The sequence below is a fragment of the Ranitomeya imitator genome, chromosome 2 (genome assembly GCF_032444005.1).
Source record: "Ranitomeya imitator isolate aRanImi1 chromosome 2, aRanImi1.pri, whole genome shotgun sequence".
Lineage (NCBI taxonomy): Eukaryota > Metazoa > Chordata > Amphibia > Anura > Dendrobatidae > Ranitomeya > Ranitomeya imitator.
The window spans coordinates 342,744,867-342,760,435 of record NC_091283.1 but is presented as its reverse complement, the minus strand read 5'-3'; the positions used below and the strand labels follow the sequence as shown (position 1 = coordinate 342,760,435).

Genomic DNA, 15,569 nt, shown 5'->3' with positions numbered 1-15,569 from the left:
TACCAGTCCTGTGTTCCTGCCATCCCTGCCAGTCCTGTTTTCCTGCCGTATCTACCAGTTCTGTGTTCCTGCCGTGCCTACCAGTCCTGTATTCCTGCCATGCCTACCAGTCCTGTGTTGCTGACGTACCTACCAGTCCTGTGTTCCTGCTGTTCCTGCCAGTCCAGTGTTCCTGCCGTCCCTGCCAGTCCTGTGTTTCTGCCGTATCTACCAGTCCTGTGTTCCTGCCGTTCCTGCCTGACCTGTGTTTCCAGCTGTCCCTGCCAATCCTGCGTGCCTGCCTATTCTGTGTTCCTGCCATATCTACCAGTCCTGTGTTCCTGTCGTTCCCTGCCAAATGTGTCTTTTCACCATACCGGTCAGTACTCTGTCCTGGCAGCCTCTGCCCGTCCTGTGTCTCTGCTGTTCGGGTCATCTCGGTGACTCCGTCTCTCTCCCGTCTGCTGTCCTTCTTTGGTTCAGCCCACAGTTGTCCCTTTGGCTCCGGCAGTTGCGGCTTCACCCTCCTTCGGCCTGTCCCAAACACTCCCTGTACAGGGGGTGGCGCTATCTGGTCCGCTCGTCCTCGGGGGCTCTGAAGTCGCGACCCAGAGGGTCCACTACTCGAGTTCTTATACAATGTTTTATAGGAAAAGTTAACAACTAGATCAAAAGTAGCTGTAATGGAGCTGCTTATTTATGACCAGCATAGAAAGGATTGTTAACCTCTACAGCACCAAAGATAACCAAATTGATTTAATACGGGATCCAAATACACAGGGTAAATGGAAGATCTGCAATTTACAATATGCAGTGATCTTCTTCCCCCAAATCTCCCAGGTTGGCATGACACACTCTTGACAGCGCGACTTTTTAGTGTTGGAATTCTTCCCCCAAATAGACGTAGTTGTTGGGGATTTAACGTGTGTTTTATTCCATACATTTTGCTTTACAGGTTCATTATCCATGGTAGTTTGATTTTGGTGGGATTGGCCAGCCTCACTAATGTGAGTCTGCAACTCCCTGGTTGTTTTTTAAAAAAAAGTCTCCATTGCCTAATGGCCATGATCTAAATTTAAGACACCCCAGCTCTGCACTATTATAAAAAGTGAATGTCTTTGAATGTCTTATGTCTTCTTAAAACTCATCTGACAGAAAATATTGGCCCTTACGATAGTTTAGATTGCCAAGAGCCACCGAGCCTTATACTGTAATTACCCCAGAGAGGTTTCACAACTAGTTAGTCATTTTTTTTTACTGATGGAGGCTGTTGAGTTTGATCATATCAGTTGATGTGTTATCTATAGTCACAGTTTTTTACTACAGTAGTTACAGCCCAGAATACTCTGATTTAACCACTTTCCTAATCAGGCCCCATTTTTCAAATCTGAAGTGTGTGGTGATAACTTTGTAATTGTTCACAAATGATAATAGGAAACTGCAGCGCCCCAGAGTCCCGGTCGTTGCAGTAATGTCGCTCTGCCACTAAGGGGAGTGATGTTATGTCTGATTGCACTAAAGGAGTTCACCTGACCAGGTATCACAGTTACACATTACACTTCACACTCTGGCCACCAGGGGGAGCAAAAGGCACTATGTATTAGGCCACTTCTCACACTCTGGTAAAACTGGGGGTTGGATAGAAAGTGAGGGAGAAAGCAACCTGGGAGAGCTCCAGGGAGGACCTGTCAGGGGTGGGTTCCTGGCAGGTACCTAGCAGAAAGGACAGAACGTGACGGAGCCGCGCCTGCACTACCTTGCGGCGGCATCCTAAGCAAGGATGGAGCGCCCCCAGACGCAGAGCCACAGGGTACTCGATACCGGTCCTCTCTGTCTCAGTTCTGGGGTTGTCACGGTGGCTGGACCCGGTCCGTGACCCTGCCAAGGGGCGTCCTATAAAAGGGTGGTGGAGGTTGTTAGGTGTTTGTGACGCCACCTGTGGTATTCGGTCAGGTCGACCGACGCTGCTTGGGGGCCCACTGGGGTGATGTAGTGGCAGCTGGATGGTATACCTTCCCACAGGTGAAGTATGTCCCCAGTGCTTCCCAGTAGTGTAGATGGTGATGGTGTGAGGCGCAGTCAATAATGAGGACACAGGGTTGCAGTCTCTTTACTTTTTACTGAAGGCTTCGGGATCCTCAATCCAGAGCACTGTCAACCAGGCTGTCTGAGACCAGCCGTTCCGAAGGCACATTCAGAGTTCCCTTTGCAGGTGGAAATTGTTGCCTACCACTAGCGCCTGTGTGTTGTAGTGCTTCCCTGCTGAGCATTCGGGATAGTCCTCACAACTTCTGTTCTCGTTCTTACTGGTTCTTTCTCCTTCGTTCTATTCTCCGTCCCCCAAGTTTGTTATGGCTAGGACGCACCCGTTTGACGGGAAGGCTTGGAGCTATTCTGGGACCCTAGAGACGCCCCTCTCCACGGTTGCCCCCTATGTCTGCTTAGGTGATGTATGGTAGACAGCCAACCTATAATTAACTGTCCTGCGGTATTTAAAGTAAGGCATAGAGTCAGTTACTTCCTCGGTGTTCCGGTCACCGGCTACGCGCCTCAGTAAGATGTTGCCGTTCTCGGGGCACGACTCCTACTGGTTCTCCTTTGTGCTTGATCTCGTTTCTCACTGTCCACAATATCCTTCGCTTCGTATCCTTTCTTTAGATGCCGCCGCAAGGTAGTGCAGGTGCGGCTCTGTAACAATCTGTCCTTGTCGCTAAGTCACTGCCAGGTTCCCACGCCTGACAGGGACCCCTCTGAATCTTCCCCGCAACACCCCCTGCCACGGGATGTTGCCTGGGCAAAACCCAGCCAGCTTCCCTCTAACTTCCTATCCAACCCCTAGTTTTACCAGTGTGAGGAGTGGCCTAATTAATAAAACCTTTTGCTCACCCTAGTGGCCGGAGTGTGAAGTGTAATGTGTGCTGGTGATACCTGGTCAGGTGAACTCCTTTAGTGCAATCAGACATAACATCCTCCCCTTAGCGGCAGAGCGACATTACTGCAATGACCAGGTCTCTGGGGCGCTGCAAGGACAAGAAGCGAAGTATATTGTGGAGAAGTGAGAAACGAGATCACAGCACAAGGAGATAGAACCAGTAGGAGTCGTACCCCGAGATCGGCAACATCCTACTGAGGCGCGTAGCCGGTGACCGGAACGCCGAGGAAGTAACTGACTCCAAGCATTACTTCAAACAGCAGCAGGACAGATAATTACAGGTTGGCTGTCTACCTTAAATCACCTAGGCAGACATAGGGGGCAAACGTGAAGAGGGGCGTCTTTAGGGTCCCAGAATAGCTCTGAGCCTACCCGTCATACCGGTGCATCCTAGCCATATTATCTGGGGGACGGAGAAGAGAAAGAACTGATACGAGAGTTGTGAGGACTATCCCGTGGTGCTCAGCAGGGAAGGACTACAACACACAGGCGCCAGTAGGTAGGCACTGATTTCCACCTGCAAAGGGAACTCTGGATGTGCCTTCGGACCGGCCGGTCTCAGCCAGCCCTGTTAACAGTGCTCTGGATTGTGGATCCCGAAGCCTTCAGTAAAAAGGTAAAGAGACTGCAACCCTGTGTCCTCGTTATTAACCGCGCCTCGCATCATCACCACCTACACTACTGGGAAGCCCTGGGGATATACTTCACCTGTGGGAAGGTATTCCATCTAGCTGCCATAACATCATCCCAGTGGACCCCCCAAGCAGCGTCGGTCACCCTGACCAAATACCACAGGTGGCGTCACGAAACCTTGAAAAACTTGCATCACCTTTCATTGGACGCCCCTTAGCAGATTCACGGACCGGGTCCAGCCACCGTAACAACCCCAGGACCGAGACAGAGAGGACCGGTACCGAGTATCCCGCGGCCCTGTGTCTGGGGGCGCTCCAAAACAAATGGACCTTACAAATTATTTTCTAAATTCTGTTGAATCTGACAATACCCTATATACAGTTGTACACTACTGTCTGGGCACATGGCAGAGTTAAGAAGGGAAGGAGTGTCATTTAGATATTTGAATGCAGATCTTGCTGGAATAGTTTGAAGACACAATGTATTGGGGGAACTGTTCATGTTACCCTGCCAGCTCAGAAGATGGTTACCACAAATAGGCTTGACGCTATCAACTCCTTTGTCTAGATCCCAGGGATTTCCTTGCTCATCACCATTTAATCCCTCTATATGGCTCTGGATTTACACAAGGACCCTTAGGCTTGGGCCGTGGTGTTACCTGCTGTTCTGTGGTGTGAGATGGCAGGAAGAATAGTCAGGTAGTTGAGTCAAAACCAGGAGGGCAGACAAAATACAAAATCAGAAGACACAAGAGTAGTCAGTAAAAGGGCCAGGCTCACAACAGGGAACAAATGCACAAGCCAGGAGCTGAGCACAGAGGACTGAACCAGAGGAGAACAAGGCTGTGTCTGACAGCTTCTGGCACTATGCTTCGAATTTTAGTAGGATGGTGCTTTCCATTTGGATGAAGCAGGGAGCAGATTACTTCAGCTGGATAGCACACACCCATACTGCCAGACTGGATGATTTTCTATTGGTTCCAGTCACCCTAATCTTAGTTTCTGGACAAACCCTGTGCCACCCAGAGCTCTTGGTTCCGAAACCACCTGCAGAATGAATAAGGTGGCGCAGGGTGACGGAAGCAGATGTCACAGGATCTGGTTCCATAGGAGATGAAGTATAACATTTACAGAAGCCCTAATATGACAAAATAGCAGAGCAGTAAAAATCCCGATAAAGTGACTCCATTTTGGAAATTCTAACCCTCTGTGAATTAATCTACAGCAGTAGTGACTATTTTGACTCCACAGCCAATTTCTGGAAACTAACATGCAGTGGATGTTGCAAAGTGAAAATTGCACATTTACCATTTTATTACCACTACATAGTGCCCAGAATGTGCTCCAGGAAACACAGTAAATTAAGTGGATTCTTCACACTGTAGTAATGCCAAATACATGGATGCTAAATGTGGTTTGGGCATACTTGCAAGGCTTAGATGCGAGGTGGAGATTTGACTTTGGGAGAGCGGATATTGCTGGATTGGTGTATGGAAGCCATGTTGCTTTTCAAGAGTCTTTGAGAAACTAAGAAGGTTTTATTAGTATTATTTTCGCCTACATAACATTGTTAGGTGATTTTTTTAATTTCATATTTGGGAGGCAGAATGAACAATTGAACACCATTCTCTACTGGTTCATCCTGTGAGGTTTTCTATTAACCTGTAAACTGTTATTATCTTGGTGAATAAATAAATAGTTTTTACATAACTTACTATTTTTACCGAGAGTTTTAGTAGAAATGTTCAAAAATATATATTTCAAGAATATTTTATACAAAAATAATAATTTGTTTTATTCTTGGCAGATGACTGTGGCAGGAGATCAGAGGGACATCTGACATCTTCAATTTTTAAATCAGATGATATTGAGATCCCACAGGATACGATTGAAGTGAATGCCATTACTCCAGATATACCATCATCCCTTCACAGGAAAGATCTGTCATCTGATCTGTTGAAACAGTTCCTGTCTTCTGATTCATTACCGACTACTGGGAAAAATCAAAGTCACAAAATAAGCATTAAAAAACAAACTGCTCCTAAAGCAAAGAAGCCATTTTCACATTCAGAATGTGGAAACAGTTTTCCCATCGCAAAATCTATTCTAAAACATCAAAAAATTCATGCAGCGGAGAATAGATTTTCTTGTTCCACGTGTGGTAAATGTTTTAACCACAAATCACAACTTGTTAGTCACCAGAGAATTCACACAGGGGAGAAACCATTTTCATGTTTAGAATGTGGGAAATGTTTTAACATGAAAGCACATCTTGATGGCCACAAGAGAATCCACACAGGGGAGAAGCCTTTTTCATGTTCAGAATGTGGGAAATGTTTTAGCCAGAAATCAAGTCTTATGAGACATCACAGAACGCACACTGGGGAGAAGCCTTTTTCATGTTCAGAATGTGGGAAATGTTTTAACCAGAAAGAACATCTCGATACCCACTGGAGAATTCACACAGGGGAGAAGCCTTTTTCATGCCCAGAATGTGGGAAATGTTTTAACCAGAAATCAGATTTGGTTAAGCACCAGAGATCTCACACAGGGGAGAAGCCATTTTCCTGTTCAGAATGTGGGAAATGTTTTACAGATAAATCAAATCTTATTGTACATCAGATAACTCACACAGGGAATCGTATATCAGAGACCTCACACCGGGGAGAAGCCTTTTTTCCTGTTTAGAATGTGGGAAATGTTTTGTGAGTAAATCATCTGTTCTTGCCGTGCCTACCAGTTGTCACGATCCAATTTTGGATTTGTGGTAGATCTGGTTTGCTTCAGTTTAATGCCTTTTTTCCTTTCTGGTCATCAGGGGTTAATGCAGTTTTTTTCCCCCCGGTGGCCGCTGATGTTACTGCATTGCTGCTGGCTCAGCTGATGCTTGTGATGACTACTCCCTCCATCCTTTAAGAGGTCACCTGGTTCATCAGCTGACTGTCGGTGTTAGTTTATTCTTCAGCGACCAAGCCAGGAGTAGATTATAGCTGGGAACTGCTGTTCTTCAGAAGTGTCCGTTGTATCTGGTGTGTCTTCCTGCTGTGCTGTGCCTTGCAGCATTAAGCTAAGTTTGGTTTTTCTTTTCATTATCCGTTTACCTGTTTATTGTACAGCTATACATTGGTGCAGTCCACCTCCCTTGGGGGGGGGAGTGTGGGTCACTATAGGGTCTGCATAGGAGACAGGGATATGCTGGCGGCTCGGGCCTCCTAACCTTCATAGGTACCCCCCGAGATAAGGGAAAGCCAGGGCCCCTTATAGTGGCAGGGACAGGTGCGGGTTCCAAATACGCCGTCCTGCCCCTTTTATCGCCGTATTCACCGTGACATTAACACCGACCATCACATTTTTTCTGGTGAACCATGGCTCAAATGCAGGCCTTTGCCCAACTGCTTCAGGTCCTCACCGATGAGTTTAAGGTGCTGCGTGGTGAGGTGGTGCAGCAGCTGCAGCATTTGGTGGGGTTTTGAGCTTCGGCCCAGGTAAATGCTCAACCTGAGCCCAAGTTATCTCTTCCTGACAGGTTCTCTGGTGGGAGAGATACATTTTTGGTTTTTAAGGAGGCCTGTAAGTTATACTTCAGGCTCCGCCCTCGTTCATCAGGGAGTGAGGAACAACGGGTGGGAATCATTGTTTCCCTTCTTAAGGGTGATCCCCAATCCTGGGCCTTCTCTGTTATGACCTGGTGGTGAGGACAATAATGGACCTGGTGGTTAAGAGCACACGGAATGACCTGATAGTTACAAATAATACAGGACAAGCTCTGAGACGTGGAAACTCTGCTGACCGCAATCCCTAATCCTATCACACACACTAGAAATAGCCGTGGATTGCTCCTAACGCTCCCTATGCAACTCGTCACAGCCTAAGGAACTAGCTAGCCCTGGAGATAGAAAAATAAAGCCTACCTTGCCTCAGAGAAATTCCCCAAAGGAACAGGCAGCCCCCCACATATAATGACTGTGAGTAAAGATGAAAATTACAAACCCAGAGATGAAATAGATTTAGCAAAGTGAGGCCCGACTTACTGAACAGACAGAGGATAGGAAAGGTAACTTTGCGGTCAGCACAAAAAACTACAAAAAGACCACGCAGAGGGCGCAAAAAGACCCTCTGCGTCCCAGAGCTTCCAGCAAGCAAGACAAAAATCAAAATAGCAAGCTGGACAGAAAAAATAGCAAACAGAGAAAAACAAGCAGTAACTTAGCTTCTTCTGGGAAGACAGGTCACAAGAACGATCCAGGAGCGAACTAGACCAATACTGGAACATTGACAGGTGGCCTTCAGCAAAGATCTAGGTGGAGTTAAATAGAGCAGCCAGCTAACGAATTAACCTCGTCACCTGTGGAAGGAACCTCAGAAGCCGCAGCCCCACTCACAACCACCAGAGGAAGCCCATGGACAGAACCAGCCGAAGTACCATTCATGACCACAGGAGGGAGCTTAACAACAGAATTTACAACACTTCTCCCTGCCGCCCGGTTCTCCATCTCTATGGAAAGTGGACGAGTTTTTTGCAGCTCTGGCGCTGGTATGTTGTGACCCGGATGGCGTCTCCTTGGCGGAATCCCGACTCCGTAAGATCAAGCAGGGGGGTCGGCCGGTGGAAGAGTACTGTTCAGAGTTCAGGAGGTGGGCCACTGACACACAGTGGAATGACCCGGCCCTTAGGAGTCATTTTGTGCAGGGTCTGTCCCCTAGATTACAAGATACTCTGGTACAGTACGCCGCCCCCAAGTCATTGGAGGCCGCCATGTCTCTTGCCATCCGGGTGGATAGACGTTTGAGGGAGAGGCATACACCAAATGTGCCCCCGGTAGTCCTTGCTAGGGAGGAGGACACACCTGACCAGGTGGACGAACCCATGCAGGTGGGAGGAGTTGCTTCCCAAACGGGGTTGTCTGAGGTTCGCCGTGGTGTGGGGGCATGTTTTTACTGTGGGCAGACTGGTCATTTTATCAATGTCTGCCCAGCTCGCGCCAAGATACCTGTTCCATCAAAAAAGCCACGTCCCCCTGGTTGTGTGGAAGGAAGCGACCAGGGAGTGTATATTTCCTCCATTTTTTCGTCTCAGTGTACCTTACCTGCTGAGGTGGTTGTAGGTGGGGTAACTGAGAATATTCCGGTGCTTGTGGACAGTAGTCAGCTGGGGTCAGTCGTGTAAGGACTGCTGTCCAGGAGCTACGACCTCTAACGTCCTTCTACAACCTACCCCTTCTGTGGGGGGAGTAGAAGGTGTTTGAAGGGAGTAGGGGCAAGACTCTACCCTCATTACATTCTAACCCGGTATGTCAGAGACCTCTTAGGAGGAGGGGTCGGAGGAGGGTGGTGGTTCCCTCAGTGCATAGTAGGGGTGTGAGTTTGGTGACACAGGGGGACGCCTCTGTTGTCAGTTCTATAAAGAGTTCACCATCTTGTGGCAGACGCATGCGTGAAAATAAACGTTCAGGTCCGGACCTGTGTGTGAATGATTACGTATGGGTGTCCACCAAAAATATCAGGTGGAAGTGTAGAAATGGAATCTGGAGTTCGAGGGTAATCAGCCCATACCGAGTGTCAGCCATTGTCGGTCTGAAGACTTACCAGTTGGAGTTACCCTCTGTAATGCCCATACACAATTCATTCCACAGGTCGGCGCTTTGGAGATTTGTGCCGCCTACGTTGTCCTCTCCAATGTGCTGTGTCCACCGTAAACATAAGGGTCAGGTGACTGAGGAGGTGAACTCTGGTGAATCGAGACGTTCTCACTGTAGGTTGTTTGCTGGTGAGGTCCAGTGTTGAGGGTCCAGAGGCCACTCATTGAAAGGGGTGTACTGTCACAATCCAATTTTGGATTTGTGGCAGATCTGGTTTGCTTCAGTTTAATACCTTATTTCCTTTCTGGTCATCAGGGGTTAATGCAGTTTCTTCCCCCCGGTGGCCGCTGATGTTACTGCATTGCTGCTGGCTCAGCTGATGCTTGTGATGACCACTCCCTCCATCCTTTAAGAGGTCACCTGGTTCATCAGCTGACTGTCGGTGTTAATTCATTCTTCAGCGACCAAGCCAGGAGTAGGATATAGCTGGGAATTGCTGTTCTTCAGAAGTGTCCGTTGTATCTGGTGTTTCTTCCTGCTGTGCCTTGCAGCATTAAGCTAAGTTTGGTTTTTCTTTTCATTATCTGTTTACCTGTTTATTGTATCGGTATACATTGGTGCAGTCCACCTCCCTTGGGGGGAGTGGGGGTCACTATAGGGTCTGCATAGGAGACAGGGATACGCTGGCGGATCGGGCCTCCTAACCTTCATAGGTACCGCTGAGATAAGGGAAAGCCAGGGCCCCTTATAGTGACAGGGACAGGTGCGGGTTCCAAATACGCCGCCCTGCCCTTTTTATCGCCGTATTCGGCGTGACACCAGTCCTGTGTTCCTGCTGTCCCTGCCAGTCCTATGTTCCTGCCGTATCTACCAGTCCTGTGTTCCTGCCGTGCCTACCAGTCCTGTGTTCCTGCCGTGCCTACCAGTCCTGTGTTGCTGCCGTACCTACCAGTCCTGTGTTCCTGCCAGTCCAGTGTTCCTGCCGTCCCTGCCAGTCCTGTGTTTCTGCCGTATCTACCAGTCCTGTGTTCCTGCCGTTCCTGCCTGACCTGTGTTTCCAGCTGTGCCTGCCTATCCTGTGTTTCTGCCGTATCCACCAGTCCTGTGTTCCTGTCGTTCCCTGCCAATTGTGTCTTTTCACCATACCGGTCAGTACTCTGTCCTGGCAGCCTCTGCCCTTCCTGTGTCTCTGCTGTTCGGGTCACCTCGGTGACTCCGTCTCTCCCGTCTGCTGTCCTTCTTTGGTTCAGCCCACAGTTGTCCCTTTGGCTCCGGCAGTTGCGGCTTCACCCTCCTTGGGCCTGTCCCAAACACTCCCTGTACAGGGGGTGGCGCTATCTGGTCCGCTCGTCCTCGGGGGCTCTGAAGTCGCGACCCAGAGGGTCCACTACTCGAGTTCTCATACAATGTTTTATAGGAAAAGTTAACAACTAGATCAAAAGTAGCTGAAATGGAGCTGCTTATATATGACCAGCATAGAAAGGATTGTTAACCTCTACAGCACCAAAGATAACCAAATTGATTTAATAAGGGATCCAAATGCACAGGCTAAATGGAAGATCTGCAATTTACAATATGCAGTGATCTTCTTCTTCCAGATCTCCCAGGTTGGCATGACACACTCTTGACAGCGTGACTTTTTAGTGTTGGAATTTTCCCCCCAAATAGACGTAGTTGTTGGGGATTTAACATGTGTTTTATTTATTACATTTTGCTTTACAGGTTCATTATCTATGGTAGTTTGATTTTGGTGGGATTGGCCAGCCTCACTAATGTGAGTCTGCAACTCCCTGGTAGTTTTTTTTAAAAAAAAGTCTCCATTGCCTAATGGCCATGATCTAAATTTAAGACACCCCATCTCTGCACTATTATAAAAAGTTCTCTTTGAATGTCTTATAGGTCTTCTTGAAACTCATCTGACAGAAAATATTGACCCTTACGATAGTTTAGATTGCGAAGAGCCACCGAGCCTTATACTGTAATTACCCCAGAGAGGTTTCACGACTAGTTAATGTTTTTTTTTTACTGATGAAGGCTGTTGAGTTTGATCATATCAGTTGATGTGTTATTATCTATAGTCACAGTTTTTTACTACAGTAGTTACAGCCCAGAATACTCTGATTTAACCACTTTCCTAATCAGTCCCCATTTTTCAAATCTGACGTGTGTGGAGATAACTTTGTAATTGTTCACAAATGATAATAGGAAACAAATGGACCCTACAAATTATTTTCTAAATTCTGTTGAATCTGACAATACCCTATATACAGTTGTACACTACTGTCTGGGCACATGGCAGAGTTAAGAAGGGAAGGAGTGTCATTTAGATATTTGAATGCAGATCTTGCTGGAATAGTTTGAAGACACAATGTATTGGGGGAACTGTTCATGTTACCCTGCCAGCTCAGAAGATGGTTACCACAAATAGGCTTGACGCTATCAACTCCTTTGTCTAGATCCCAGGGATTTCCTTGCTCATCACCATTTAATCCCTCTATATGGCTCTGGATTTACACAAGGACCCTTAGGCTTGGGCCGTGGTGTTACCTGCTGTTCTGTGGTGTGAGATGGCAGGAAGAATAGTCAGGTAGTTGAGTCAAAACCAGGAGGGCAGACAAAATACAAAATCAGAAGACACAAGAGTAGTCAGTAAAAGGGCCAGGCTCACAACAGGGAACAAATGCACAAGCCAGGAGCTGAGCACAGAGGACTGAACCAGAGAACAAGGCTGTGTCTGACAGCTTCTGGCACTATGCTTCAAACTTTAGTAGGATGGTGCTTTCCATTTGGATGAAGCAGGGAGCAGATTACTTCAGCTGGATAGCACACACCCATACTGCCAGACTGGATGATTTTCTATTGGTTCCAGTCACCCTAATCTTAGTTTCTGGACAAAGCCTGTGCCACCCAGAGCTTTTGGTTCCGAAACCACCTGCAAAATGAATAAGGTGGTGCAGGGTGAAGGAAGCAGATGTCACAGGATCTGATTCCATAGCCCTAATATGACAAAATAGCAAAGCCGTAAAAATCCCGATAAAGTGACTCCATTTTTGAAATTCTAACCCTCTGTGAATTAATCTAGAGCAGTAGTGACTATTTTGACTCCACAGCCAATTTCTGGAAATTAACATGCAGTGGATGTTGCAAAGTGAAAATTGCACATTTACCATTTTATTACCACTACATAGTGCCCAGAATGTGCTCCAGGAAACACAGTAAATTAAGTGGATTCTTCACACTGTGGTAATGCCAAATACATGGATGCTAAATGTGGTTTGGGCATACTGCAGGGCTTAAGGTACCGTCACACTAAGCGACGCTGCAGCAATATAGACAACGATGTCGATCGCTGCAGCGTCGCTGTTTGGTCACTGGAGAGCTGTCACACAGACAGCTCTCCAGCGACCAACGATCCCGAAGTCCCCGGGTAACCAGGGTAAACAGGCGCTCACAGTCGATGCGGGAAGCTGACGGCGAGGGACATGACCAGACACCGGAATGTAATTATGTAGTGTTTGTTTTTTTTACATTTACAACGGTAACCAGGGTAAACATCGGGTTACTAAGCGCGGCCCTGCGCTTAGTAACCCAATGTTTACCCTGGTTACCAATGAAGACATCGCTGAATCGGCGTCACACACGCCGATTCAGCTATGTCAGTGGGAGATCAGCGACGAAATAAAGTTCTTATCTTTCCCCAACGACCAACGATCTCCCAGCAGGGGCCTGATCGTTGGTCGCTGTCACACATAACGATTTCGTTAACGATATCGTTGCTACATCACAAAAAGCAACGATATCTTTAACGATATCGTTATGTGTGACGTTACCTTTAGATGCGAGGTGGAGACTTGACTTTGGGAGAGCGGATATTGCTGGATTGGTGTATGGAAGCCATGTTGCTTTTCAAGAGTCTTTGAGAAACTAAGAAGGTTTTATTAGTATTATTTTTGCCTACATAACATTGTTAGGTGATTTTTTTATTTCATATTTGTGAGGCAGAATGAACAATTGAACACCATTCTCTACTGGTTCATCCTGTGAGGTTTTCTAGTAAACTGTAATTATTTTGGTGAATAAATAAATAGTTTTTACATAACTTGCCATTTTTACCGAGAGTTTAAGTAGAAATGTTCAAAAATATATATTTCAAGAATATTTTATACAAAAATAATAATTTGTTTTATTCTTGACAGATGACTGTGGCAGGAGATCAGAGGGACATCTGACATCTTCAATTTTTAAATCAGATGATATTGAGATCCCACAGGATACGATTGAAGTGAATGCCATTACTCCAGATATACCATCATCCCTTCACAGGATAGATCTGTCATCTGATCTGTTGAAACAGTTCCTGTCTTCTGATTCATTACCGACTACTGGGAAAAATCAAAGTCACAAAATAAGCATTAAAAAACAAACTGCTCCTAAAGCAAAGAAGCCATTTTCACATTCAGAATGTGGAAACAGTTTTCCCATCACAAAATCTATTCTAATACATCAAAAAATTCATGCAGCGGAGAATAGATTTTCTTGTTCCACGTGTGGTAAATGTTTTAACCACAAATCACAACTTTTTAGTCACCAGAGAATTCACACAGGGGAGAAACCATTTTCATGTTCAGAATGTGGGAAATGTTTTAACATGAAAGCACATCTTGATGGCCACAAGAGAATCCACACAGGGGAGAAGCCTTTTTCATGTTCAGAATGTGGGAAATGTTTTAGCCAGAAATCAGATTTTATTAAGCACCTTAGAACTCACACAGGAGAGAAGCCTTTTTCATGTTCAGAGTGTGGGAAATGTTTTACTGAGAAATCAAGTCTTATGAGACATCACAGAACTCACACTGGGGAGAAGCCTTTTTCATGTTCAGAATGTGGGAAATGTTTTGTAGATAAATCAACTCTTCTTACACATCAGAGAACTCACACAGGGGAGAAGCCTTTTTTATGTTCAAAATGTGGGAAATGTTTTACAGAGAAATCAAGTCTTATCAAACACCACAGAACTCACACTGGAGAGAAGCCTTTTTCATGTTCAGAATGTGGGAAATGTTTTACACAGAAATCAAATTTTGTTAGGCATCAGAAAACTCACACAGGGGAGATTCTTATTTCCTGTTCAGAATGTGGGAAATATTTTAACCTTGTTATGCATCAAATAAGTCACACAGGAGAGAAGCTTTTTTCATGTTCAGAATGTGAGAAATGTTTTAACCAGAAATCTGATTTTGTTAGGCACCAGAGAATTCACACAGGGGAGAAGCCTTTTTCATGTTCAGAATGTGGGAAATGTTTTAATTGGAAAAACCATGCTGATAGCCAACAGGGAACCCACCCAGGGAAGGAGCCTGTTTCATGTTCGGAATGTGGAAAATGTTTTGTGAATAAATCATCTCTTCTTAGTCACCAGAGAAGTCACACAGGGTAAAAGTATTTTTTTTTAATTTTATTAATTTATATTCTTAATGTTAATAATAATAATTTTATTTATTTAGCGCCAACACATTCCGCTGCGCTTTCCAATTTATAGAGAGGACTTGTACAGACAATAGACATTACAGCATAACAGAAATCACAGTTCAAAATAGATACCAATAGGAATGAGGGCCCTGCTCGCAAGCTTACAAACTTCAGAATGTTTGAAATATTTTATACAGAAATAAAATTTTGTTAAGCACCAGAGCAATCACACAGCAGAGAATACTTTTTTATATTCTTAATGTGGAAAATGTTTTACTTGGAAATGAAATGTTAAGCTTCAGAGAAGTCACACAGGGGAGAAGCTTTTTTCATGTTCAGAATGTTGGAAATGTTTTAACCGAAAATTGTATCTTAAAGGAGTTGTTCAATACTAGGACACCCCCTTGCCATTTCTCATGTTTGGCCCAATAAAATAAAAGTAAGAATACTCAGCTCCCGTGCTGTTATTGTTCTAGTGGTGTTGGTGTTGGGACTTGCGTTCCTGGGGCTCACGTGAAGTTTTTACATCACACGAGCCTTGCGCTTAATTAGTGCTGGCTTCGCTGTCACCACATTCGGACGTATTGAACATCAACAGGAAACAAGGGCTCCAGCTAGTCTCTGACTTCTTTATGAGATTTGATTTGTCTGAAGGTAGGGACAGTGATGCTAGCGCTGATTGGCCACAAGGCTTACATGGTGTAAGAACCTCAAATGAGGCCCGAGAACGCAAGTGCCAACAGTACTGGAACAGGTCCGGCATGGGAGGTTTGTATAAGTGTTACTAGGACCAAGCAAGAGGAAATAGGATTGTCCAACCTTCTTTTTTTTTTTAAATCAGATATTTTTTATTAACCACGAAAACCATTTTCCATAAATGTATACAATTAATTTGGATATTACATACAAATAAAGAAAAAACAAACAAATATATTTTGTTATACCCGAACTATAACCAACCCACCCACATATCTCAAC

At 45.6% G+C, this 15,569-nt stretch overlaps 2 protein-coding genes across 2 annotated transcripts in view; both read left to right on the top strand.

Annotated features, from left to right (window-relative positions):
• LOC138663699 (oocyte zinc finger protein XlCOF8.4-like) overlaps positions 1-9,382 on the top strand; it is a 70,361-nt gene extending 60,979 nt beyond the window's left edge. Inside the window, exon 8 of the mRNA XM_069750002.1 lies at positions 5,351-9,382. Within this exon, the coding sequence (XP_069606103.1) occupies positions 5,351-6,231 (881 nt within the window). The 3' untranslated portion in view covers positions 6,232-9,382. The remainder of the gene's footprint in view (positions 1-5,350) is intronic.
• Positions 6,909-14,986, top strand: LOC138666516 (oocyte zinc finger protein XlCOF7.1-like). The gene is made up of 4 exons (XM_069754732.1): positions 6,909-6,975; positions 11,022-11,100; positions 13,446-14,511; positions 14,888-14,986. Exons 1-4 carry the CDS (start codon positions 6,909-6,911, stop codon positions 14,984-14,986), a joined length of 1,311 nt encoding a protein of 436 aa, XP_069610833.1.
• Positions 14,987-15,569: the final 583 nt, after the last annotated feature.